The sequence below is a fragment of the Dioscorea cayenensis genome, chromosome 19 (genome assembly GCF_009730915.1).
Source record: "Dioscorea cayenensis subsp. rotundata cultivar TDr96_F1 chromosome 19, TDr96_F1_v2_PseudoChromosome.rev07_lg8_w22 25.fasta, whole genome shotgun sequence".
In the NCBI taxonomy this organism is placed as follows: Eukaryota; Viridiplantae; Streptophyta; class Magnoliopsida; order Dioscoreales; family Dioscoreaceae; genus Dioscorea; species Dioscorea cayenensis.
In genome coordinates this window covers 28,027,480-28,050,401 of record NC_052489.1, presented here as the reverse complement: position 1 = coordinate 28,050,401, position 22,922 = coordinate 28,027,480, and the positions used below count along the sequence as shown (strand labels likewise).

Sequence of the window (22,922 nt, the reverse complement as noted above, 5' to 3'; positions counted from 1 at the left end):
AAAATTGGTCTAAGTAGTTAAAAGTTTAGGATCTATTAGTAACGATACCCCTACTGATGATCAAAGATTAAAGATTGAAAACAAATAAAAGGCATTTGAATGGATGTTGAATTTGTTTTTAATTTCCCATGTTTTATTTTTAAATAAAAATTCATAATTTAAAACATTGCATAAAGTTTTGGTGCAAAAACCAGAGGTTTCTGGACGTTCTCGATGTTCCCAATTGAAAGCAAAGCCCAAGTCTAACTCTAGGCCCATGCGAAGAAGAACAGCAGCCCGAGTTCGAGCCGCATCTCCCCGTGCTCCCTTCCATTCCCCATCGCAAAACCCAAACCCTTCCAAAACGCCATGAGAGGCCTCGCTCGCTTCGCCGCCGGCCCCACCTCCCGGCAATCGCTTCTCTCCTCCTCCCACGCCTTCTCCTCCTTCTCCGGTGCCGGCGGCGGTGGCTTTGGCCGTGGCCGTGGCCGTGGCTCTAGTTCACCGTCGCCACCAACCCCTAGCGGGCCTGGCCAATCCCGATCCCTCTCTGCGGATGACGACGAAGCCGTCACCCCTCCCGGCATTGGCCATGGCCGCGGCGCTGTCTTCCCTTCCTCTCCCGTTCTCCCGTCGTTCTCTTCGTGGTCGTCGTCCACTCCCCCCGGTGCCGGCCGTGGCCGTGGAAGTGGTGCCCTCCCTTCTTCTCCTGTACCGGATGCGCCCGACTCTCTCTCGAAAAAACCCATCTTCTTCAGCCGCGATGACTATGTTGCAGCCACCGAGAAATCCCAGTTCTTGGATCCAGTGGATGCTAAGTTGCTCCCCCGGAACATCGGCCCGCCCACTGGTCCGGGAGCTGGTCGCGGGAAGCCCACGAAGTTTGTGGAATCTGGTCCTGTTCCAAGTGAAGAGAACCGGCATCTCCGGGCCAGGGTCACGCCGAGGAGAGCAACAGAGACACCGAGCCAGCCGAGGCTTGGCAGAGAAGAGGCTGTGAGGAAGGCGATGGAGGTGCTTTCCCGCGGGGGTCCGGCTGGACGGGGTGGCAGAGGTGGGAGAGGTTTTGCCGGTGGGAGAGGGAGGGGTGGCAGAGGTGGGAGAGGGAGAGGGTACGATGCGGCTGATGAGTTGGAGCTTTATGTGGGTGATAATGCCGACGGGGAGAAGCTTGCGAAGCGCCTTGGAGAAGCTAATATGAACAAATTGGTTGAAGGGTTTGAAGAGATGAGCTCGATAGTGTTGCCTTCTCCTGTGGAAGAAGCATATTTGGATGCTCTCCACACTAATAATTTGGTTTGTTTGATTGGTGCTACTTGGAATTCCCCTGTTTCATGCTTTGGTTTTTCTGATATTTATTTCCTTCTGATATTTGTAGATCGAATACGAGCCGGAGTATTTGGTGTCATTCGATACCAATCCAGACATTGATGAGAAGCCCCCAATGCCTATTCGTGAATATTTGGAGAAGATGAAGCCATTCTTGATGGCTTATGAGGGAATACAAAGCCATGAAGAGTGGGAGGTATGTGAATTCTATATATCTGTTCAATATTCCGCACATGTAGCTTTGGTCCTGCCATTCTGGATCATAAATTGTGTCGTTGGTTATCTGAAGCTATGCAGCTTAAGAGCCGGAACCTATGCTATTCCTTCTGTCAATATTGAGGAAGACTTTTGTTTGGCATGGGAATATCTTTTGAACACTTGTTGTTAGGGTCTTAAGTTGTGCTGAAGACGCAGCTTTCAGAGTCCTTGCTATATTTTCTCCATCTTATGTATTCTTATTTACTTAGGGATGTGTCCTATAATGTTGTCTTCCCTAAATATTGAATTTTTATATGATTTTGAAAAAAATTGAATATGCTTTCATGCTAGTTATAGAGCTCAGATAACATGTATATTATCATTGATATGCCAGTGGAGGAGAGTAAGAACACCTTAATTATGAATAGAAATTCCAAACTTTAGATGTGGGAATCTTCAAATCTGTGACTGATATTTAAGTTTTAGTTTTCATTCTCCCCGTTATGTTGAGGATTGCTTCATTCAGTGCATCTCATATGTTGGTTTGATTTCTAGAAGTGTAGTGATCAGCTTTGTGCTGTCTCTTGATTATCTTGATTATTTTGATTATTTTCTCTGTATTCCTTTTCCTCCTTGTCCTTATAAATCTGTATTTAACAGTACTATACTCTACTTTCTTAATTGGCCCACTTTGGGCTCACCTATTTTTGCCTCACCATCAAACAAACTACATCTGATTTATCTGAATGCATAACTTTGTATTCGTTTTATCTGTGAATTCTTCCTGTGCTTTTGATATTCAACAATGTGATTGCTTGTGAGCTGAACTTTTATTTCATGGTCTATTTGGTTTTCTTCAGAGCTACATGTAGTTCTATTTCATTCCGATCTTGAGCTTAGTCTTACCGTTGGTGGTTTGCTGATGACTAAACTGGTTTAGTCCTAATCCCTCTACCAAACACCTAATATGACGGTTGGGATTATCCCACCGCATTTATAATACTATGGTACTATATGTTAGTTCCAAAATTTGAACATTACAGTTCATTAAGTATCAGAAAAATTATGCTGTTAGGGCAGTTGCTTATACCCATCTTGCTAATTATGGGGTAGCTTGATGTTTTGAAGATGCCATGAAATTTATAGCGAATTGACTGTGCAATTGGTCCGGTTTTGCATTTATTCATTTTCCATCATTTGTGATGGTTAATGATGGACCTCCCTCATGATGATGTCATAGTCTGAGTTTTATGATTTATTTTGTGTGGTCACGCACCAATCTATGAAAAAGAAATCATTTAAGCTATTGTTCATATAATACTTGTAACTGTTCACTTACATTTTTTGGACTAATGCAGGAAATTATCAATGAAGCCTTGGAGAAGTTGCCTGTCATGAAAGAACTAATGGATATGTATTGTGGTCCTGATAGAGTGACCGCAAAGGAACAACAGGAAGAGTTGGAAAGAGTGGCTAAAACTCTTCCAGAGAACATACCTTCTTCTGTAAAGAGGTTCACTGATCGTGCTCTTCTTTCTCTTCAGGTTTGTTGTCCTCACCATTTTTATTTGTTGGATTGTTTCTTCCTTTTTTGCTCAATTTATTTTAGGATGTAAAATAAGAAGCATCTCTAAGTGCCCCTTTCTTTTACCTTATTTTTCCCCTCTGAAAAACAATGCTAAACATCCATGAGTTAATTATGATAAATAGAAGTGTGAGTTTAGTGCCTAGAAATACGATGGAATGCCCTGAACTCCATAGCAATGTGGTTAACTTAATAACTTAAATGGTCTGTGTGATTTTTGCATTGGATTTTTCGCAGTTATGGAATTCTTGACAAACAACTATGTTATTTGTTGTTTGTAGATCTGATTTTACCAATTCATACTATTTTGATGAACAACCAATCGAGTCTGATGCTCAACTAAATAAAATATTTTATTGCTTTTCCTAATTGTATTGAAGTACATTTCTGCTAGTTCTTGAACCATGACTTAATTCAGTAGCAAGCTAGAAACATTTGATTTTACCCTTGAGTTACTTCAAATTTCATAATAAGTTCCATAACTTTTTACTTATCATGCAGAGCAATCCGGGCTGGGGCTTTGATAAGAAGTGTCAGTTCATGGACAAGCTTGTGTGGGAAGTATCACAGCAGTATAAATAGCTGGCTGGTTTTGGAGTTCAGAAATTCATACTAAAAAGCAATGTGAAGGTTAATTTGAAGTTGGGTACCCATACCATCATGTTATCTGCATGGGGTTCTATTACTGTCCAGACAAGCATCTGAGTGCTTAATCCCCAGAAAAAGAAAAATAATAATAAAACCATGCAGAGTTTGTTTTCCACGCCAGAACTAAAAGCACCAACACCTTGTGATAAGTGATAACCTCCTCTTCATTTGTATTCTTCTCGTTTGCACCCCTACATTTAATTAGGCTTTTGTTGTTACTCAAACGAAGCAGTTTTTCTTTGCTCACACTTGCTTTATTGAATCTTTCAACATGACATGTTTACAGGGATGGATGTTAGTATCAAAGATGATCATTTCCCATGTTTTTTTTTTGTTCTACACTTAGGATTATCAGGGAAGAGGAGCGGGGCGAATCCACTAAAAATCCAGGGACGTGCACAAGCCTCGGTGGAATAAATGAGGATGGGGCCGTGCTCACGTGGGCGCTGGAACAATCCATACACAATCACTATTTACAACTCCCAGAAATGTGTCTTCAGCCGAGAATCGAACTCTCACCACTCGATGAGAGTTCTATCGGTGATCCGTATACCAATAGACCCAAAGGTCGAGAGCATGTGTTTAGTTATTTTTCTATACAACAAGTAACTCAAAACAAACTAGAAGTTTAAATCCTGATTTTTACCGCCCGCATCTTGTATTAATTCAAAAATCAAATATCAGGCCTTAAAAATTGAGAACAATTCCAGCAAGAGCCCAGAGATATTCAAAGATAACGGTAAATAATAATTATATTAATAAAATTATCACGGCCATCACTCTTGCCAGTCCTTAATTATGCGATCAAGAACTAGTGCAACGGCATCAAGCACGTCTCCTTCCTCTCTGACATTGGCCAACACCGCATTCAGTTCCTGCGCCTCGTCGACCCTTGCCTCCTGTAACAACCCTCTCCACACAGCCTCCTTCATCTCTCTCCCGGGCACCACCCCATCTCTCACCATCTCCCTCATCGCCCTCAGCCCCTCTAGCGTCTTCCCGTGCCGACAAAACCCTCCGATTGCGATCGCGTAGACGTCTCGATCTGGGCGGCATGGGGAATCGGGCCGGCAGAGCCAGAAGAAGACCTTGACTGCTTCCTTGAGGCGTCGGCGGCGGAGGAAGGAGGAGATGAGAAGCGAGATGAGGGTGAGTGGAGAAGGGTGGCTTAGGTTATGGCGGAGCGCGGTGAGGAGGGACATTGTGGGGGTGAGGTCGGAGTGATCGGAGAGGCGGTCTGCGATGAGGGGGAGAGGGAGAGACGATTGAGATGAGGGGTCAGCGAGGAGAGCGGCGTCGATGAGGCGGACGGCGTCGTCGAGGTGGCCGGAGTCGATGAGACGGGGGACGAGGGCGTGGATCTGGGAGATCTCTTCCTTGGTTAGGGCTTCCGAGGGTTTGAGAGGAGGAGCCATCGATGACGATGAGAGAGCGCGAGATCGTGCTCGCGCTCGGAGGAGCACTGCCGCCATTGCTGCTCTCATTTGCTTCCTTCGTGGTGGTGAAATTTTGAATCAATCCCTGTCATTCATTTATCATAATTTGTAGTTTCTTTAAAGTTTTGAAATTAAGGTGTAGGGTTTTACTTTGAGGGGGTTGTTTGAAACTTTTCCCAGTCACGTGCATAGCTCGTGGAATGCCCGTTTCGAAAAAACCGAGGGGTTTTAGCTGGATAACGTTTCTCTTTTTCTCGGCGGGTGGGCTTCAATGGTGTCGTCTCTCGCGCTTCCGTTCTCTCCTAAGCCTCGAGAGAATGCTCTCCTTCTACAGCCTTGCAAAGCTCCACCGCTTCCTTGCAGCAAAAGGAGGCTGTCTCTTCCCGTCAGAGCTTCTACTTCTACGCCGCCATTCAGGATCTTTGAGCCGTTGCAAGCTGAAGAATCGTCCCTGCCGTCCGACGTGAATCTCGCTATCCCATTCCTATTTATTTCTGAGACGTTCTTGTGATGGATTTGGTTGTCTTCTTGCGCAGACGGTGCTAGCGGATCCTGATTTTTACAGAATAGGGTATGCTCGGAGCATGCGGGTGTATGGGGTCGAGTTCAGGGAAGGACCTGATGGCTTCGGAGTCTATGCGTCTCGAGATGTAGAGCCTCGTCGCAGAGCTAGGGTGAACTTTCCTTTTCTTTTGCTAGGGTGGTTTTTTTTTTTTTTCCTTTTGTCTTTGGTGGTTAGGCTGAGTTTTTTTCTCCTTCCTTTTGGTCCTGTTTGGTTCTTTTTTCATCTAAAGTTTTTTCTTGTACAACTCGTGCGTAGTTCTAGATTTACTCCCTAGATTCTAATTATGAACCCTGAACCCTAAACCCAAAACATTAAAACTTTGAACTTGGTAGTGTTGGAGGAAGTAGAAGGCATATATAACCTGACAAAAGAAAATGGTCTTGTGTTTGAATGAACTAATTTGTTACTTGATTTTTCATGGTCCGATTAACCACTGTCTTCCTGGTACTAACTACCCTGGCTCTTTTTTTGTGGTTCTACAAGGCTTACATGTTTATGTATGAAAGTTTGCCATGCACAATATTAGGATAATATGCCCCAGATCTGGGTTGTGGATGTCTTCTTAGAACTTTCATTGAACATGTCTTTTTTTCTGTAATTTTGTGCATCATTCAAGTTATTCTTGGTGATGTCTGCATTTCATTATTTGTGCGGATGTTCTTCATACTGGCATTGCAATTTTTGCAGATGATTATGGAAATCCCATTGGAGATGATGCTAACTATTAGTCAGAAGCTTCCTTGGATGTTTTTTCCAGATATTATACCAATAGGCCATCCTATATTTGATATAATCAGCTCAACCAATCCTGAGGTAATTGTATGTTTTTAATTGATACTGCAGTCGCTACTCTTTGTTTGACATTTGTTTGTTCATTACCCATATTAAGATTGAATTATGAAATTTAGTCAAGTTTAATGTCTTGTATGACTAGGATCCAAAAGCTGATAAATTTCTGGGGAAAGTGAGTGGGATTTTTTTATTTGTACTTGTGTGTGCCAACTGAAAATATTCAGAATGTGTAGTGCTCTTGCTAAACTTTGTTTGGCATTTTATGTTCATAACCCGTATTGAGATTTTGTGTTTGAATAAATTCAGAGGTAATGTTATTTTCATATCCTAAAATGTCAAGCAGGGAGGGTTGGGTGTTTATTAGAATATTTTAAGTGCAAGAAAATGGACTGAAAAGATTGTTGAAACTCATTCCCTCCTGACAATTAATTTAGCTTCCAAAATTATCATTCTCACAAATGTTACTAAAAAAATGTGAAAAATTAAAATCCACTAGATCTCTGTATTTACAAGGACACTATGTTCCACATTTGAATCGCTTGTATTGAGTTTAAAGTTGTTTTTATTTTGGTAATTTATGCTGAATCAATTTAATGCAAGTCAACTGTGGCTCATGAATGATGGAAGTCTTTGAAATATTTGAATTTTAAGATTTTGGAAATTCTGAAATGGATGTCAAATTATCACCTTAAATTTGTAACCATTTGTAAGTTGTAACCATCTCAGACAGATTGGGACTTGAGGTTGGCATGCCTTCTTTTGTATGCATTTGATGTGGAGGGCAACTTTTGGCAGCTTTATGGCGATTTTTTACCGGGTGCAGATGAGTGTACTAGCTTACTTCTAGCTCAAAAGGTATGTTTAGATGTATTATATGAACCTTAACTCCTCTCATGGATCAATTAATGCATGCTAGCTTTTTGCTACGTCCATGAACTAGTAATTTCATTGTGATATTCCTTTTATCTTCATGCTTGTATTATTTAGTTTAATCACGTAGATCATAAATATGAAATAAAAAGCAAATTGTAAATATGAAATAAAAATAACAAAACTACTATGAGGATGGCCCTTGCCAACTAATGTATCATTGGCCATCCTTGGATTTTTGTTTGTATGTTGAAATTTGATGCCAGTGGTTTGAAATGAGCAACAGGAAGAAAATAATTTCAACTTAAACATCCAATCTGACCAATAATCTGATCTCATCTTGCTTATGGTATGCCTACCATGAGTGAGCTGCCTATACACATAGCCTTTTTCTCTATTTATTTCCTTTTGTGCCTCTCAAACTAATCTGAGTTTTCATTGAGGTGATTTCATGGAATTAATCAGAAGTATCTGCTAGAATAAGCCTGTGCTTAAAGCATCTTGCTGATACAACTGCACGGAGTGCTGTTGATAGTGGATATTTATGATAAGTTTTTGTGTAAGTAGTGTAAATTATTGTTCAGAATTTAAATCTTATACTTCAAACCCTTCTGTAGCATAATACCTTTTTTTTTTAAAAGAAAAATGGTTTGGCATGTGGTTTGAAATGCATGTGTTATTAGGAAGACCTTTTGGAGTTGCAAGACTCAGAATTGGCTTCAAAAATCGATGAGCAGCATTGTAGGGGTCTAGAATTTTGGGAAAAGAATTGGGTATGATCCTCTTCTATCTTCTGTTATAATGCCAAAGTTTCATGATTATCCATTTAACTGTCTCCTTCATGCTTATGTGACAGCACTCTGCTGCTCCTCTCAAGATCAAGCGTCTTGCCCATGATCCTGAAAGATTTATTTGGGCTTTAAGCATGGCTCAATCACGTTCTATTCAGATGAAGATAAGAGTTGGTGCTCTTGTTCAAGATGCACACATGCTAGTTCCATATGCTGGTAAATTTTGTGTGTATTAATTTCGTGCAGTTCGAATTTTGTGTGTATCAAGTTTTTTCAAAGAGCTGTTATCTATGTTATGAGCTGTACTGGCTTATGTTCATAAGAATTACACGTGTTTTTCTATTTTTGGTGTTTATTTGGGCTTTTATGTTTATGAAGTATGGCGATTTCCTGTTACCAGAATAAAATTGGACCGTTTAAATTGATGATTGATTCCATTATGAATTTACGTTATCTGAAAATTCCAAAGCCAAAATTTTTGGGTCATTGTGGTTTTTATTTCTCACTCCAAAAAAGTCAGGTCTATTTTTTGTCATGATGAATGTACGTATGATAGAGCCACTTTATAGTCTATCTTATTCACAGCCTTTAAAATTGTTGCTTTTAATTTTGGGCACCTTTATTTTATTTGGCTCTCTTTTTTGTGCACCTCTTAAACTGCACTGATTCTACTTAGATGGATAGTTTAGGAGATCAATGAGGTCAACAACACCCCCCCCCCCCAAAATTTACTTCTGCTAGCTAACTTTTTCTGTCTTGCAGATATGCTGAATCATTCCTTTCAGCCAAACTGTTTTCTCCATTGGAGATTCAAGGACCGTATGCTTGAGGTGATGATCAATGCTGGACAGAGAATTAGCAAAGGAGATGAGGTAATGTTTGATGGTTAAGATTGAATTGCTGACTTTTACTAATTGAAACCATTGTTTGGCATTTAGGATTATATTCATTTTGTGGTTTCGCCTGACTAGCTGTACAGAATGTTTGGTAAAATGTAGTGAAAGAATTATACTAGCAATTAAAAAGTACATAACATGAAAGTAACTTAAAGAACTTGACCCTATGCTCTTCTATGTATCTAGCTAGGCCTATTTTCATGATTATGCATGTAACTCCATCCATATTACAGAGCTATTGTTTAGGCTATGAAAGTGAGAAAACTCCTACTCCCACAACCTGACTAATCATTGTGAGTCCATGTGTGAGCAGCCTTCTTCCTTTGCTTTTTATTCACAGAAACAAACTTTTTTCTCAAAAGCTTGACACATAGAACAGGATTATTGTGTCAGCATAAGTTTTACTTACTAATACCTACAGGTTAACCTGGTACTTGAGTTTATTTCTTTCCTTCTCGCTATGGCCCACTTAATTGTGTAATGGATTTGAAACTTGTATTCGGGCTGTTGGTTGTAATTCTGCTGGATTGATCCTTGCTGTCATAGGCAGTCTTTGACTCGATTTGGTTTTATTTTATCTTATGTTTCTTGCTATTTCATAAATAATATGAATTGTAGGTTAAAGTCTTTGCGCAATTATAACCCTTTTAATTATATGCAATACTTTTGTCTCCATTTAAAGGTAAATAACCATGAAGCTGCTCATTGATTATCCAAGCACTTTGAGCTTAAACTGAAAACAAGCACCTTCTCTTTGTATTTGTTATGCATTTTACCATGCCTGGCTTATGTACTGAAAACAAACACCTTCTCTTTGTATTTGTTATGCATTTTACCTTGCCTGACTTGTGTACTTTGTGTGTGTGTGTGTGTGTGTGTACAGACATTTATCATTTTTTGTGCACGTGTTGTTAGTGCATGGATCTGTATTGATGCTCACCTTGTCAACACATACAAACCTTGATGTCCACAATTCGTCTAGTGTCAATTCTTGGCCATATTTTATAATTATCCACATAACAGTTAATTTAGTTACTAATTTGTTGTATTGGCAGATGACCATCAACTATATGAGTGGGAAGAAGAATAATATGTTCATGGAAAGATATGGGTTTTCATCTCCTACGGTAATTCTCAATTCACTTTTTATTTGTGATCTATATAGAATGTTTATCCAATAAATTGTGAATCTAAGAAAACTGTTTCTATATTTAAAGGTAAAACAGTTGGAGATACAAAGTTTTATGTAATTGTAGCCCTATGTCTGAAAGCTAACATAAGATGTAGGGTGAAGTAGAGAAGGGACATGAAGATGACACTTAAGAGTGTAACTTGAATTTCTTTTCAAGGAGAAATGTGCAAATGGTACAACCTTTGGCTGTTTATAGTTTAGGTAGAAGCAATGAACTGCTTCTGTAATTAATTGATCTACCAACTGCTTAAATATTACGGACTGCTTCTCATATCCCTCAGTGACCTATATTTGATTACCTATTCTAATGTAAGACATTATAGATATTTGACCATTTGATCAATTCTCTCAACTTAGTTGAAGACAGTATTCAATTGGGTTTAGTTTGTTTATGATGGCAAGCGGTTTTAATCTGTATGAAATATAGGGGCTCAACAGGATAACAAATCTATGGTTAGCAATTCTCACTACACACTAATAAATAATAACTATTTGGGATGTACTCTTTAAATTACAGAATTTTGGTTCTAACAAACTCAACCAGGATAACATGCTTTATGTTTGATGAAAATGTGATGACAACTTTGGAAAGCCCTAAAGATGATGGCATTATTAAAGAAATGTTTGATCATATGAGTTAGTCCTGTTAACCCAATAATTACCATGCATTAATCTTTAGAGTGGTTGTTAAGTGGAATTATATCTTGCCTGCTACAATTATTGATTAGCAACTTGGATACCAGCCACCACAAAAAATTGCCCATATAGCTTATGGTAGCACTAGGCCTTGGCATATCCAATACATCATGTGCATTGGATCTGGTGGCCTTGGACTCTTTTATGTTTCCTGGGTACCGTTCTTAATGTTGATGAATTTATGCAAATTTTCAATTCAACTCTCTTTATTCTTTTTAATGATGTCATGTGTGTGTGTGTGTGTGTGCGCCTCACTTTTTCAGAATCCTTGGGATGTAATAAATTTCTCAGGCAATTCAAAGATTCACCTTGATTCCTTCTTATCAGTCTTCAACATCTCTGGCTTACCAGAAGAATTCTATCACAACTGTATGTGGCTTGGATTTCACTGTCATATTTGTGGTAAATATGAAGTCATGGAAACTTGATGAGGTTTAAAGTTTTTCTTCCATATTACAGGTCACCTCACAAATGAACAAGATGCTAGCTTTGTTGATGGAGCAGTGATAGCGGCTGCAAGGACATTGCCCATATGGACTGATGTTGATATGCCTATGGTTCCAAGCATAGAGAGGAAAGCTGCTAGGGAGTTGCAGGAAGAATGTTATCAAATGTTGTCAGAATTTCAGACTACATCTGATCAAGATCTCCAACTACTAGGTGCGCCCACATAACCAACCTACAGCTCATCTGTATTGCCTTTGTAGATGGATGATGGACCCTCTCTCCTCTTTTGTCTCTTCTATTATAGAATCTGACCCAGAAGAAAGTAGAACACGTGAAGCAGCAATCAAGTATGTGGGTTCTTTTTAGTCTCTTGCTGGTTTGTATTTAACAAAGTTTTTGCTATTTTAGTTTTTGAACTGATGGGTGCTGGTTACAAAATCTCCACCAATATTTATTTGCAGGTATCGATTGCACAGGAAGTTGTTTCTTGGGAAGGTCATTCAAGCATTAGAAATTTATCAGGACAGGATATTATTTTAGCAGTGTAGGTATAAACTATTCTTTGCCCCCATTTATCTTTCTACTTGGTTACTGATTATGTTAATTTTAGAAAATTTCCAGTTTAGGTATAAATATTTTGAAAATTTCACTCTTATAACTTCACTTGATTATCTGCTCATCAAAAGATTCAAGACTTCCTTGGCAATTGACTAGCTCTGTTCAAGTTTTTATTTTAAGTTCAAAATTTTCCTAATACAAAGAATTGGTGCCAACACTTTTGTTTGGTTCATAGAACGTGACATTCCACCACTGATTTAGATACCAAGGAAGGTAAAGAGGAGAACCACTTTTATGTTTGTGTCATATTAACTTATTTGGTTCATATTGGGATATTGGTGACTGATGTTATATTGATTTGTTTGGTTCAGTACAAGAGGATTAGGAATATGATACGGCTAAATTGTGAATTACCTAAATACCCTTATGTGTGATTTTTGAATAATGACAAAATGAAATAACTTAGAAATACATCTTCATATATTTTCATATAGTAAAATGACTAAACTATCCTTGCTTATTTTTATAGTTATAATAACCAAATTTCTCATTCTTATTTTCATTAGTGAAGTGATCAAACTACTGTGTCATATACTTACTAAAACTAAAAAATAAAATAGAAGGAAAGGTCTTTTTTGTCGGTTTTAGATGTAAAGGCATTTTTTTTGTTATTTTGATGTAAAATTCAAAATAGGGGTATAATAGTTAAAAAAATTTAATTAATGAAATAAAGTCTAAATATATTTTTTTATTGTTATTTTTCTTCACGAGAGGGCTTGTGACAATACCTCCTATTGATGAAGATTTAAGATTTCCATTTTTAAGGGAATGTAAAACCCATGAGAATCAAATTTGCTTGAAATTTAATGAAAATTCATAAACCAAACATGGGCATATCCAAAACGACGCCACATACCAAATGCTTCTTTAGTAACTAGTGAAATACATATGGTAATGTTGCTATCATGTTCTTTCATAAGCAAAAGGTGGTAGGGTTATGTACTTATTATTTTGTTTGTTTGTTTCTTTGGTTTTTATTTATTTATTTTTAGTGATAATGTGGGCAAGTCATCATATACACACATCTCTTATTTATGCCTCAACTACACATTGGGAGGGAGTTGAACCTTTAATTTTCCGCATGGGAGTCAAATAGCTTGACCACTCAGCCATTGCGACTTTGGCTCTATTTATAGAACCTTATGAGAAGAAGCTTCAGAAAGAAAAAGTAAAAACCCTCCAAATAAGGCCAAGACATAACATGCTGGGTGGTTTTAGTATTAATTGCCTAGCCCTTACGCAAGACCAGGCCAAATTTGTTATTTTACTTGACATATTGTTTCTTGATTATGCTACATCCATACATATACTTACACCAGCATGCCCTGTCCTCTCATCCTCAGCATAAGCTGATGATGCAGTCCATTGTGAAGGAAGGCATGGACTTGGTGAAAGTACAAATGGGGCTTAATGGTATTGTACTTTCTCTTCCATTGGGAACACCAATCAGATACTTTGGGATAACCTGATCATCACATGCAACTGCAATAAATATCAGTGAAGCCAGCAAAGATTTATTATTTTGTGATACTTCTTCTTATTGCCATGGTGATTTTTTATCTTTCAAATTGTGCAGCTAGATTTGGGAATGAAGTTTGAGCATCAAATGAAGGGGCTTATACAAAGGTAGCGTTTAAATGCTTAGGATTCTATCCATTGCCAAGTTGCCCATTTGGCATGTTAAAAGGGAATCCTTTTTTTTGGATTATGAGATAGAATTCACTGTAATGAATGACAAACAGAAATAGTCTCTTCTGACTAATGGCGCTCTCTCTCTCTCTCTCTCTCTCTCTGGAAAAGAGACACCTGGGGATGTGTTTGGCCTACTAATGTACTTTTTTGGATGAGGGCGTTGGAATAATGGAATCTGGTTCTACAGAAGCAACATCATGACATTGCTGTTTGAACAGGTATTATTCTACCTTGTAAGTTCTGGAAATATCTGCCATATTCCAGTTTCACTTTATCTTTTATTATCATCACTTACTTTCAAATTTAGAGGGTTGTCCTCTGCTTAAATTATAGAAATTTCAACTGTGAAAATAGCTCTTTGGTACTGATCAGGTTGTATCCTCCAACACCTCTCCTTCTTGAGGTTTTCTAATAGTTAGTAGTTTTTTCCCCACTGATATGAAGAGTTATTTAGCAGTGTCTGAATGTAGAATAAATAAATCTGATTCATTTAAGTTTAGTTAGGTAAATTTATTAAGACAATGTGAAAGTTGAATTCAATTATTTCCACATTTAATCAGAACATAAGTAATCCTACACAATTTGATGCGTATCCCATCTTTATAAAACTAATTAGATTTTATGCATGATGCTTTAAATTCTGCAAAATTACGACCTTGCCACCATCAAGGAAAAGTCACATGGAGCACCATAAATAAAGTTCTCTTTCTACATTCTCTGAATTTTCAGTGTATTTTTTTATTTTAATTTTATATTTAGCGATCTATTGTCTTCAGTGGACATGTTCAATGGATTCGGTGTATTTAATGTCTACATTGACTCAATTTGTTGCTTGAGAGAGAGAGAGAGAGTTCACCAATAGTTTTTGACTTGATATAGTTGATTTTGATCCAATAAACATTTTGGGCTTGTGCCGAGTTAATTTTTTTTATTTCGATATTAATTAGTAAATATCCAATTATTCAAATTTCTAAATTTTTTTATTTCTAGATTACTCTCCAAACCAATCAAAGTACACCGGTGGCAGTGCCACGATGATGCTTTCCAGCAACTTCGTCTTTATCCGGAGTTCTGGTGGCATCCCCGTAATTCCCGTCAAGTTTGTTTGAGGTTTTGTCCTATTCCATAACGGATCGAAATCCATGCCCGCTAATGGATCCGTAAAGACGGCCGCCATTCTTTACCCGATCCACACGGGCGCTTTTCCTTATAATCTACTCATCATCGTGCTTTAAAATATCTGTGTTATTAATAACAAGTGTTTAATTAATAATGGAACATATTTAATTTATTTTCAAATTAAATAACAAAACGGGTAAGTACTCTCCAGTCTTCAAAATCTCAGCCATATTAAAATTTTCCAAGAATTGAAATTAAAATAAATAAATAAATAAATAGAACGCCGTTTGTTTCCAACCGCGTACAAGCTGGACCATTAGAGAAGAATTCGTGTCCTTTCATCCTATAACCCTCGCTCCGTTCCTTTCCGTTCCAGTCCAATCAGTCACTGCCGAATCCCACCGTCCATCTCAATCGCCAATAAAATAAACGGCTCCAGTTAAAAACGACCACATTTGGCATCGTTAGATTAATCATAGTGAATGTAAAAGTTACCAAAAATTTTGACCAAACTTTGGATGCGGATCAATCTTACTAAATTGAGTTAATAACAAATTAAGGTTTTTTAACTATATTTTCTAAAAAAAAAAAAACCCCCCTCAAATATATATACATATATATACGTTATTAAAAACAAAAGGTTAGTTTTTTTAAAAAATAATATTACATAAATTGTAAATTTTAGCAGTGAGTTTGGGAGAGTGTTGGGAATTGGTCCTTAATGAGGAAATACGCACATATCTCTATCAGTGGGGAAAAAAAGAAAGAATTACAGAGAGAAGAAGAGAGAGAAAGACCCTTTCTCTCTCTTCTCTCTCTTTCTATCATTCTTTCTTCTCTCTTTCTCTCTCTATCTCTCGGTCTTTCTCATTCTTTGAGGCATTGGTCTCCTCTCACAACATCGACGAGAACGATCTCAAATTTAGAACTTTTAATCATAATTTGAAACTAGATTTTTCATCGGGAGGTTGTTGGGCATGAATTCGTGATCGGTGTTTTTTCTTTTTGTGTTTTTTTTTCTACAAATTATCTGCCAATTTTTTTTTTTTCTTGATTGGATCATTGGAGTGGGGTTGATCGCTGGGAATCGGAATTTGGATTTGGGTTTTCGATCCTTTGGATTTTTTTTTTGGATTGGTTTTGTGGTGGTGTTTGGAGTTTTCGGATTGAAAAAAAAAACGTTGAATCGGAGAGAATTTTGGGCTGTGAATCGAGATCGGTGATTGGAGCCGGGTCTTGGATCGGTTTTCCGATCGAGCTCGAGCGGCAGCGAGATGGCCGGGAGTTCATCGTCGATGGATTACTGGAGACGGTTCTTCCGCAGCGCCAACTCGGATATTTTTGATGTGATTGAGAAGGCAATCATGGTTGCTGCCTCCGATCATTCCGAGGAGTTCCTTCTGAGACGGGATGGAATCGCTGTGACTCTCTTCGCGCATCGCCGCCCGGAGACTGACCCCACCGTTCGTGTCGTCGGGGAGGATGAAAATGAAGATGAAGATGAAGATGAAGACGAGGAGGAGGAGAGGAGTAAGAGAGGTTGTGAGGATGAGAAGGAACGCAACGAGACGAGCACTAGTGGGAGGGGTGAAGAGGTGAATAGGTTGCCGAGTAAGTATAGCTATGATGAGGCTGAAGCTCTTACGGATGAAATTGAAGAAGAGAATCAAATGGTTGGAGAGGTTCTCAGGATCAAAGAGTTGCTTGAGAATCATCAGGAACAGGTTTGTGTTCTCTCCAAGCTTTGATTTTGATTTTTCTTTCAAATCTATTTTGCTTGCTTGCTTGCTTGCTTGCTTGCTTGCTTGATGAATGCTTGTAGAATGGATTTCTTATCATGATTTTTTCTCTCTTTTTTTCGATGAATTAGGATTTATTTGCATTCATGGATTCAGAACTTGTTTTTGTAGCTTGTTATGGTGAATGCTTAAAGGATGCTTATTTGATTTTTGTTTCTATTTTGAGATGGAATCAGGTGCTATGTGATATAATTATGTTGCTTTGTTTTTTGGATTTAAATTAGTTTTGGAGCTCATTCTGTTGTTGTGAAGTTTGGATTTCTGAACATTTTATATAACAATGATGTTTGGATGTTCTTGTGTGTTTTCAGTCTGATGGGGTGCTGTTTGATTCACTGAGAAGGCTGCAATTGATGCAGCTATCTGTGGAGACTTTGCAGGTATGATTGAACTTTAATGTTTTCTTTTTACTGTGTGTTCTTTTTGTTTAGAAATTTAAGATAATTTGACAACTAGACTAATCTTGTGATTCCAGGCCACAGAGATCGGTAAGGCTGTCAGTGGACTGAAGAGGCACAGCTCAAAGAAGATCCGGCATCTTGTTCGAACTCTCATCGAGTAAGTACTTTTGCATTGTTTGGAATTGTTTGGGAAAGATTTAGTACCAGATTTAAGCAAAGTGCATGAATGTTAACTGCTAATCTTGCTTACTGAGAGCTCGTTGTTGTGATGATTAGTCCTTGCGTAGTCAAACCAATTACCTATGTGATGTTCTGGATTCAATTTGTTTGCAAACCTAGTGTTTTTGGCCTTCGAAACAAAAGAAGATTCATTGGCACCATACCAACTGAAAATAATAATAAGTGGCTTTTGTGTTTCAGTTGCCATTGATGCTATTGCAGAAACCTTGATGTTTGCTTTTCTATGCCCTTTTGGTTCATCACTGATGAGGATGCTTGTTAGTTTTACAATGGCTTCATAAAATTCTTTAACCTTAATGAGAGGAATATAGCTAGTTGAAGTGCTTTATGCCATATGTTGTTTTGACCAAGATTGATGTGTTCATTGATGAATTTGTTCGTTGGATTACAGAGGGTGGAAGATTTTGGTCAGCCAGTGGTTAAATGCTACTGCAACCATCACTGGTAATGAACCTTTTCAATATGTCAGTATATTGAAAGCTGAAAGTTTGCCGACTTATAAATTTGAAACTGTTAGATGGTACCCCGGATTCTGTCATTATATCTGCTGAGGAAGAGGATGAAGAGGGGCTGCCTTTCCCTCCACTTGATGAGGGTGCTCTTCTGGCCACCCAAACAGCACCAATTGAACTCTCCAAGGTTTGTAGCTAACAATTTCCTAAAATTTTCCATCCTTCAATATATTCTTCCTGTGCTTAACTTACGTCATTCTGTTTTTCCTCTTCCCTTTTATTATTCTGCGATGTAGATCTTTGATGGCCTGGATGATGATGGAAGTAAGTCTAATATCTCTTTTCTTGTTTTGTTTTGTTATACTCTCAGATGGCTCTAGTGTACTCATGCAATCATTCTGTGGTGTTTTCTCTCTTGCAGATCTTCAGACCAACGGGCAACAAGAAAAGAACTCAGGCCGAAGGATTTCAGAGCAAAACCAATATGGAAGGATTCCACATGAAAAACACAACGGAAGGATCTCACATCAAAACCATAATGCCGAAAGGAAGCAGCTGCCTCCCAAAATTTCAGCTCCTTTAGAACCGCGAGGCCAGCCAAGGAGGCCCGTAACTGAAGTCAAGCAAACAATGCAAGACAAGAGTCGGCAAACAAAGCCTCAACCTTCTTCTTTCAACAAGCAATCTCGGGCTCCTGCAACCGTTCATGAAATTAATAGACCTTCAAGGCCAGCTTCTGAGTTTAAAGTTAATTCTCTTGTAAGAACTCAGCATCGGCAAGACCCCGTTGGAACTCAGAGAAGAAACCCTCCTGCTCCAGCCCTCGAGGTACTCATTTTTGCAAACATATGATATATCTGAACATAAATACACTGAAGTAAAGGCTTTAAGTCATGTGTTTCTTCTATATCTTTAGAAATCAAAGAATTCTGAGGATGCATCTGTGCGAGCGAAGCTCGAGATTGCAAAGAGGAGGCTTCATGAAGGATATCAGCAAGCTGAGAATGGTTAGATATAAATATATACATATATATATGTCATATTTTCAGAATGAATTGATGGTGATTTTTACTGGTTTTTTTTTACCCTGTAAACTGCAGCCAAGAAACAAAGAACAATTCAAGTCATGGAGATTCATGATCTTCCAAAACAAGGGTACCATCCTAGACAACCACAACAGTCCAATGTAAAGCACAAGAACAAATTAAGAGATATGCTCAAAGGAAGACGATGAAGGTAGTTAATTTTTCCAGTAATTCGGAGAGTGGTTTGAGTGCACGGTCAGCAACTGTGAATCAAGAACGACCATATGAAAGAACTGATACCGAAATAATGCATGTAATTTAACCCCCAAAAAAAAAAAAAATTAAGGACTTAATTCAGAAACAAGTCATGATAGCATATATATATAGATATATAGATATATAATACAATCTATTTTGGTAATTCACTCTTGCAAACATTTTTCATTGTATCTGTATCATGTAGCAGCTCATTTTTTGTTTTACCAATTTTGAAATAAAATTATATGCTCAAGCTCAGCTCTTCTGAAATGTTGATGGTTAGCCTTGTATATTTATTTGTGTGGTTTCAGAAAACCTTTGAGAAATTCTCTGAAATAAATAAATCATTGAATCAAAATGATCAAATGGCTTCTTAGAAATAACACTAGTTGCAAGTCAAGATTAAAAATATTATATTAATATTGTTTAGTAGTTCATGTATTAAAATTAAATATTTCTATTAATATATCTCTGTAGTTCATGTATTAAAATGAATATATTTTATATTATTTTAAAATTAAATAAAAAATATATATATTTTATATAATTTATGGATAAAAATAAACAAATCATATAATTCAACGACTTCCACCGTTTTTCTGAAAAACATAACCTGTAAAACAAGCATGTTTTAGTTGCTTGGAGGAAGTTGAGTTCCAATTTGTGGAAAAAGTAATAAGAGTATTGGTCCACCATCTCTTTATCATTTGAAAAGAGACCTTTTTCTTGTTGTTGCTTTGACTTTCTTTCCTACATTGAGTTGGACGGTGGGTGAGTTCTATCGCTTTGCCATTTGATAGATTCATGAATACCTCCATACAAGAATTAAATAAACTCTAATTGATCAACTTTAGTTAGACCAACCATTTGGTTTGTTAATTATAGCTCTTTTATTTATTTTTTTTGAATTATTAAGCCTAATGTTTTGAGCAATGGGTGATTAAATTTATTCAAATTAGCATGTAAAATTGGTGAACTTTAATTAATTGTATGTGTCTGTATATTTAATTAGTGTTCATTGAACTAATTTGAAGTGGAAAAAGGACATAATTAAATATTCTTTAGATGAGAGAATATTAAAGGGTGGTGGTCTTTATCAAGTTATTGACGTAGTGGTTCGAGTGTATCTTTCAAATTAATATTTTTTTTTTTTTAAAAAAAAAGATAAATCACTATTAATTAAGAGAAAATAGAGAAACAATACAAAAGACAAAACAAGAGATAGGAACAAGGATAATTCAACAAAAAGAAAAAAACATACAAAATGTGAAAGAGGGGAGATAGAGTTTTACAATGAGTGAAAAAGACAAAAAAAAAAGGCAACTAAACAAAAATAAAGAAGAAACACAAAAGCGGTAGATTGAAATGACATAAATAAATTCATTTCTAAGGAAGGAACATTAAAGTGTGATTGGGCGTACTAAGGTTAGAACTCATAGGTGTGATTGGGCTTCCTTTGAAATCTAGGCGATGCTTGGGAAGGTCAGATCTTCACCGGGATCACTAGCTTTCTTTGCGCAAGACCCAAAAAGTTCAACGCTGTCGTTGATCAATGATCATTGTGATTGAAGCTTTCATCTCTTATCATTTTAGAGCCTCAGATGCTTCAGGATGAAGTGATTAATAATAAGTAGAAAATTTTCATGGAAATACAAGAGTTTTTCATCTAATGAAACTCCTTAAAAAAGAATGATACTATTTACATATTGTGTTTTAAAAGTTTTTTTTTTTTTACTAATTTTTATATTTACACTTGGTTAGTATCTTAATGTATTTTTACACTTTTAATAAATAATGAAAGAAGAAATATTTTTTTTAGAAAACCAGACACCATTTTAAAAGAGAGAATAAAATATAATTATTAAAATAAAGAGAAAAACTAATAGAATATTGATAGATTTTTAATAAAGATAATTTTAAAAAGTTGATAAATTTTGTTATAAATTTGAGTTTATTAATTAATTTTAATTATTTTTTTAATCAAATGAATTAGTTCAAATGGATATGCAAATTGAATAGGGGAATAATATATACGCTTTTTTTAAAAAGAAGAAGAAAAGGCCACTATTTGCATGCCATTTGTTTAATTGTATATTTAATTTGATTCTTATTCATGAAACGAAAAAGACGCAAGAAGATAAAAGATTTAGATAAGATCAAAAGGCAATGCCAAGTGGACAGATTGCTTAGGATAAGTTGACCCACCACCATGCATACATTACATATTATATAGATAGATAATTAGATATCCATGACTCACATGTGAGCCACATATGTCATATGTGATGGGAACCAAGAGAAGCTACATTTGGTTTCCATTTTCTAATTTTGATTGGTGATGTCTTGAAATATATATTTTATTTATTTCGCATTAGAAATTATTGATTTTTGTCATTATTTTTTTAATAAATGTAATTTTTATCATGTACTACTCTGTGATGACATTTTATTTTTATAAAAGAAAATAATTGTTTTTTTTTTTTACATTATGAATAGAACATCCGCAAGTTGTTATACTACAACTATGTATGCACTTTTATTTAAAAAATAATATTTATTTTTTAAAATTTTATATTTTAGAAGAGGGAGGTTGGTTGGGAGAGGAGAAAATAATAAATTAAGTTGGTTTTGAGGTTTGACTATTTAAATTGGTATTCAATTTTTTTTTATTAATCTAATTTTAATTTAATTAATTAAAATAAAATAACCCAGGTAGCACACATGGGATGACAACAATTTAAATCAAAACATATCCCACATGAGAATTAAAATATAAAAGAATAATTATATAAAAAATAATAAGACAGAAAAATGATCAGTAAAAGATAGATACAAATATAGTATTTTATATAAAAAAAATCAAATATGAGTGATAATGAATGTGAGATTTTTTTGGTTTTTCAACGACAAGTATTAAAATTTGGTTGAATTTTTTTTTAATAAATTATGATTTATTCATTTTTTTCTCAAAAAATAATAATAATAATGGTCAAATTAATGCATGTCTTAATAAGTAGTGAGTTGTAAGAAACCAATTTAAAGATTGAAAAGAAGAAGAAAAAAAGTACAAGTGGTTCAATTTTCAACATCAATCCTGATTGAAAGGAAAAGAAATATATAAACAAAATAATAGTGATAGTAATAAAAGTAGCCGACAAGAGATTTGAAAAGAAAAAAAAACCCTCTTTTCTTACAATATCTTTTAAATTATTCATTCACTTGCTGATGTAAAGGGAGTCTGTTACATTCAAATAAAACAATAAAAATTAATACATAAATATATTGTTCTATGGTCGTTGTAATCTTTTCATTTCTCAGTTTATCCACCTGTTTCTTAAAAAAAAAAAAAGTCATTAATCCAGCCAAGTGAATTCTAATGGTCTGATTTTTATGGCAGTAAAATTTGAAATGATATGTTAATTTGAAACAATATGTGATTGGATGACTAGTCATATTCTTGTGAGAAGAATTAGTGATTGGGACAAGTCCTTTTTCAAATCATAAACTTATCCACCAATCATTCAAATAGGCAACTCAATAAATTAATCTCGTTTAACATGAATAGAATCATTCTGAAAGATTGAAACCATAAACGTGAGAGTCAAAATCCACATGCAAACAACAAAACAGGCGGAAGAGAGAATCAACATAAGAATAGTAATAAATAGTCTCTTTTTAAATAAATCACACCTTTGTTAAAACATAACAAATGGTAAAAAAAAAAAAACAGATAAATGAAACTTAAGAAAAATAGTCGAAACAAACAAAACAGGAGTATAGATATGAGAACAAATCCATTAAAGTTTATTTGGGTATACTCAATCTCTATAAATAATGTAGATGTGTTGATTACGTTCTGTTGAACATGAAAGGATGTTGTATCTAGAGACAACT

General features: G+C 36.2%; 4 protein-coding genes across 11 annotated transcripts; 3 read left to right on the top strand and 1 right to left on the bottom strand.

Annotated features, from left to right (window-relative positions):
* Nucleotides 1-251: 251 nt before the first annotated feature.
* On the top strand, nt 252-4,014 carry LOC120283707 (translation initiation factor IF-2). Its single transcript, XM_039290427.1, has 4 exons — nt 252-1,275; nt 1,358-1,504; nt 2,865-3,050; nt 3,593-4,014. The coding sequence occupies exons 1-4, from the start codon at nt 349-351 to the stop codon at nt 3,671-3,673; spliced, it is 1,341 nt and encodes a 446-aa protein (XP_039146361.1). The 5' UTR covers nt 252-348; the 3' UTR covers nt 3,674-4,014.
* A 350-nt stretch (nt 4,015-4,364) lies between these two features.
* LOC120283708 (putative pentatricopeptide repeat-containing protein At1g31840) lies at nt 4,365-5,311 on the bottom strand. Its single transcript, XM_039290428.1, has one exon. The coding sequence runs from the start codon at nt 5,221-5,223 to the stop codon at nt 4,516-4,518; it is 708 nt and encodes a 235-aa protein (XP_039146362.1). The 5' UTR covers nt 5,224-5,311; the 3' UTR covers nt 4,365-4,515.
* A 32-nt stretch (nt 5,312-5,343) lies between these two features.
* On the top strand, nt 5,344-13,961 carry LOC120283706 (protein PLASTID TRANSCRIPTIONALLY ACTIVE 14). Of its 8 annotated transcripts, XR_005543322.1 has the most exons (15): nt 5,344-5,638; nt 5,712-5,849; nt 6,428-6,553; nt 7,259-7,387; nt 8,086-8,175; nt 8,259-8,409; nt 8,956-9,065; nt 10,145-10,216; nt 11,241-11,346; nt 11,437-11,637; nt 11,729-11,771; nt 11,886-11,972; nt 13,386-13,455; nt 13,619-13,668; nt 13,843-13,961. XR_005543322.1 is itself a non-coding variant. In XM_039290424.1 (13 exons), the coding sequence occupies exons 1-12, from the start codon at nt 5,447-5,449 to the stop codon at nt 11,962-11,964; spliced, it is 1,437 nt and encodes a 478-aa protein (XP_039146358.1). In that variant the 5' UTR covers nt 5,344-5,446; the 3' UTR covers nt 11,965-11,968; nt 13,619-13,961. The 8 variants fall into 8 exon arrangements, 4 of the variants coding, with proteins under 4 accessions (XP_039146358.1, XP_039146359.1, XP_039146357.1 ...); XR_005543320.1 differs by having other exon boundaries at nt 11,886-11,968; nt 13,619-13,961; XR_005543321.1 differs by lacking the exon at nt 13,386-13,455.
* Nucleotides 13,962-15,675: 1,714 nt separating this feature from the next.
* Nucleotides 15,676-19,115, top strand: LOC120250527 (probable mediator of RNA polymerase II transcription subunit 26b). The gene is made up of 9 exons (XM_039259352.1): nt 15,676-16,577; nt 16,964-17,032; nt 17,128-17,210; nt 17,685-17,737; nt 17,811-17,932; nt 18,042-18,069; nt 18,167-18,573; nt 18,662-18,752; nt 18,846-19,115. The coding sequence occupies exons 1-9, from the start codon at nt 16,128-16,130 to the stop codon at nt 18,977-18,979; spliced, it is 1,437 nt and encodes a 478-aa protein (XP_039115286.1). The 5' UTR covers nt 15,676-16,127; the 3' UTR covers nt 18,980-19,115.
* Nucleotides 19,116-22,922: the final 3,807 nt, after the last annotated feature.

What these genes read in the sequence shown, in the direction of transcription:
- LOC120283707 (XM_039290427.1), top strand. Translation starts at nt 349, where the DNA reads ATGAGAGGCCTCGCTCGCTTCGCCGCCGGCCCCACCTCCCGGCAATCG. An exon ending in CTCTCCACACTAATAATTTG is followed by an intron (nt 1,276 to 1,357) that starts GTTTGTTTGATT and finishes TGATATTTGTAG; the next exon opens with ATCGAATACGAGCCGGAGTA. An exon ending in AAAGCCATGAAGAGTGGGAG is followed by an intron (nt 1,505 to 2,864) that starts GTATGTGAATTC and finishes GGACTAATGCAG; the next exon opens with GAAATTATCAATGAAGCCTT.
- LOC120250527 (XM_039259352.1), top strand. Translation starts at nt 16,128, where the DNA reads ATGGCCGGGAGTTCATCGTCGATGGATTACTGGAGACGGTTCTTCCGC. An exon ending in TGCTACTGCAACCATCACTG is followed by an intron (nt 17,738 to 17,810) that starts GTAATGAACCTT and finishes TGAAACTGTTAG; the next exon opens with ATGGTACCCCGGATTCTGTC. An exon ending in CTCCTGCTCCAGCCCTCGAG is followed by an intron (nt 18,574 to 18,661) that starts GTACTCATTTTT and finishes CTATATCTTTAG; the next exon opens with AAATCAAAGAATTCTGAGGA.
- LOC120283708 (XM_039290428.1), bottom strand. Translation starts at nt 5,223, where the DNA reads ATGAGAGCAGCAATGGCGGCAGTGCTCCTCCGAGCGCGAGCACGATCT.
- LOC120283706 (XM_039290424.1), top strand. Translation starts at nt 5,447, where the DNA reads ATGGTGTCGTCTCTCGCGCTTCCGTTCTCTCCTAAGCCTCGAGAGAAT. An exon ending in GCTTACTTCTAGCTCAAAAG is followed by an intron (nt 7,388 to 8,085) that starts GTATGTTTAGAT and finishes ATGTGTTATTAG; the next exon opens with GAAGACCTTTTGGAGTTGCA. An exon ending in ACACGTGAAGCAGCAATCAA is followed by an intron (nt 11,772 to 11,885) that starts GTATGTGGGTTC and finishes ATTTATTTGCAG; the next exon opens with GTATCGATTGCACAGGAAGT.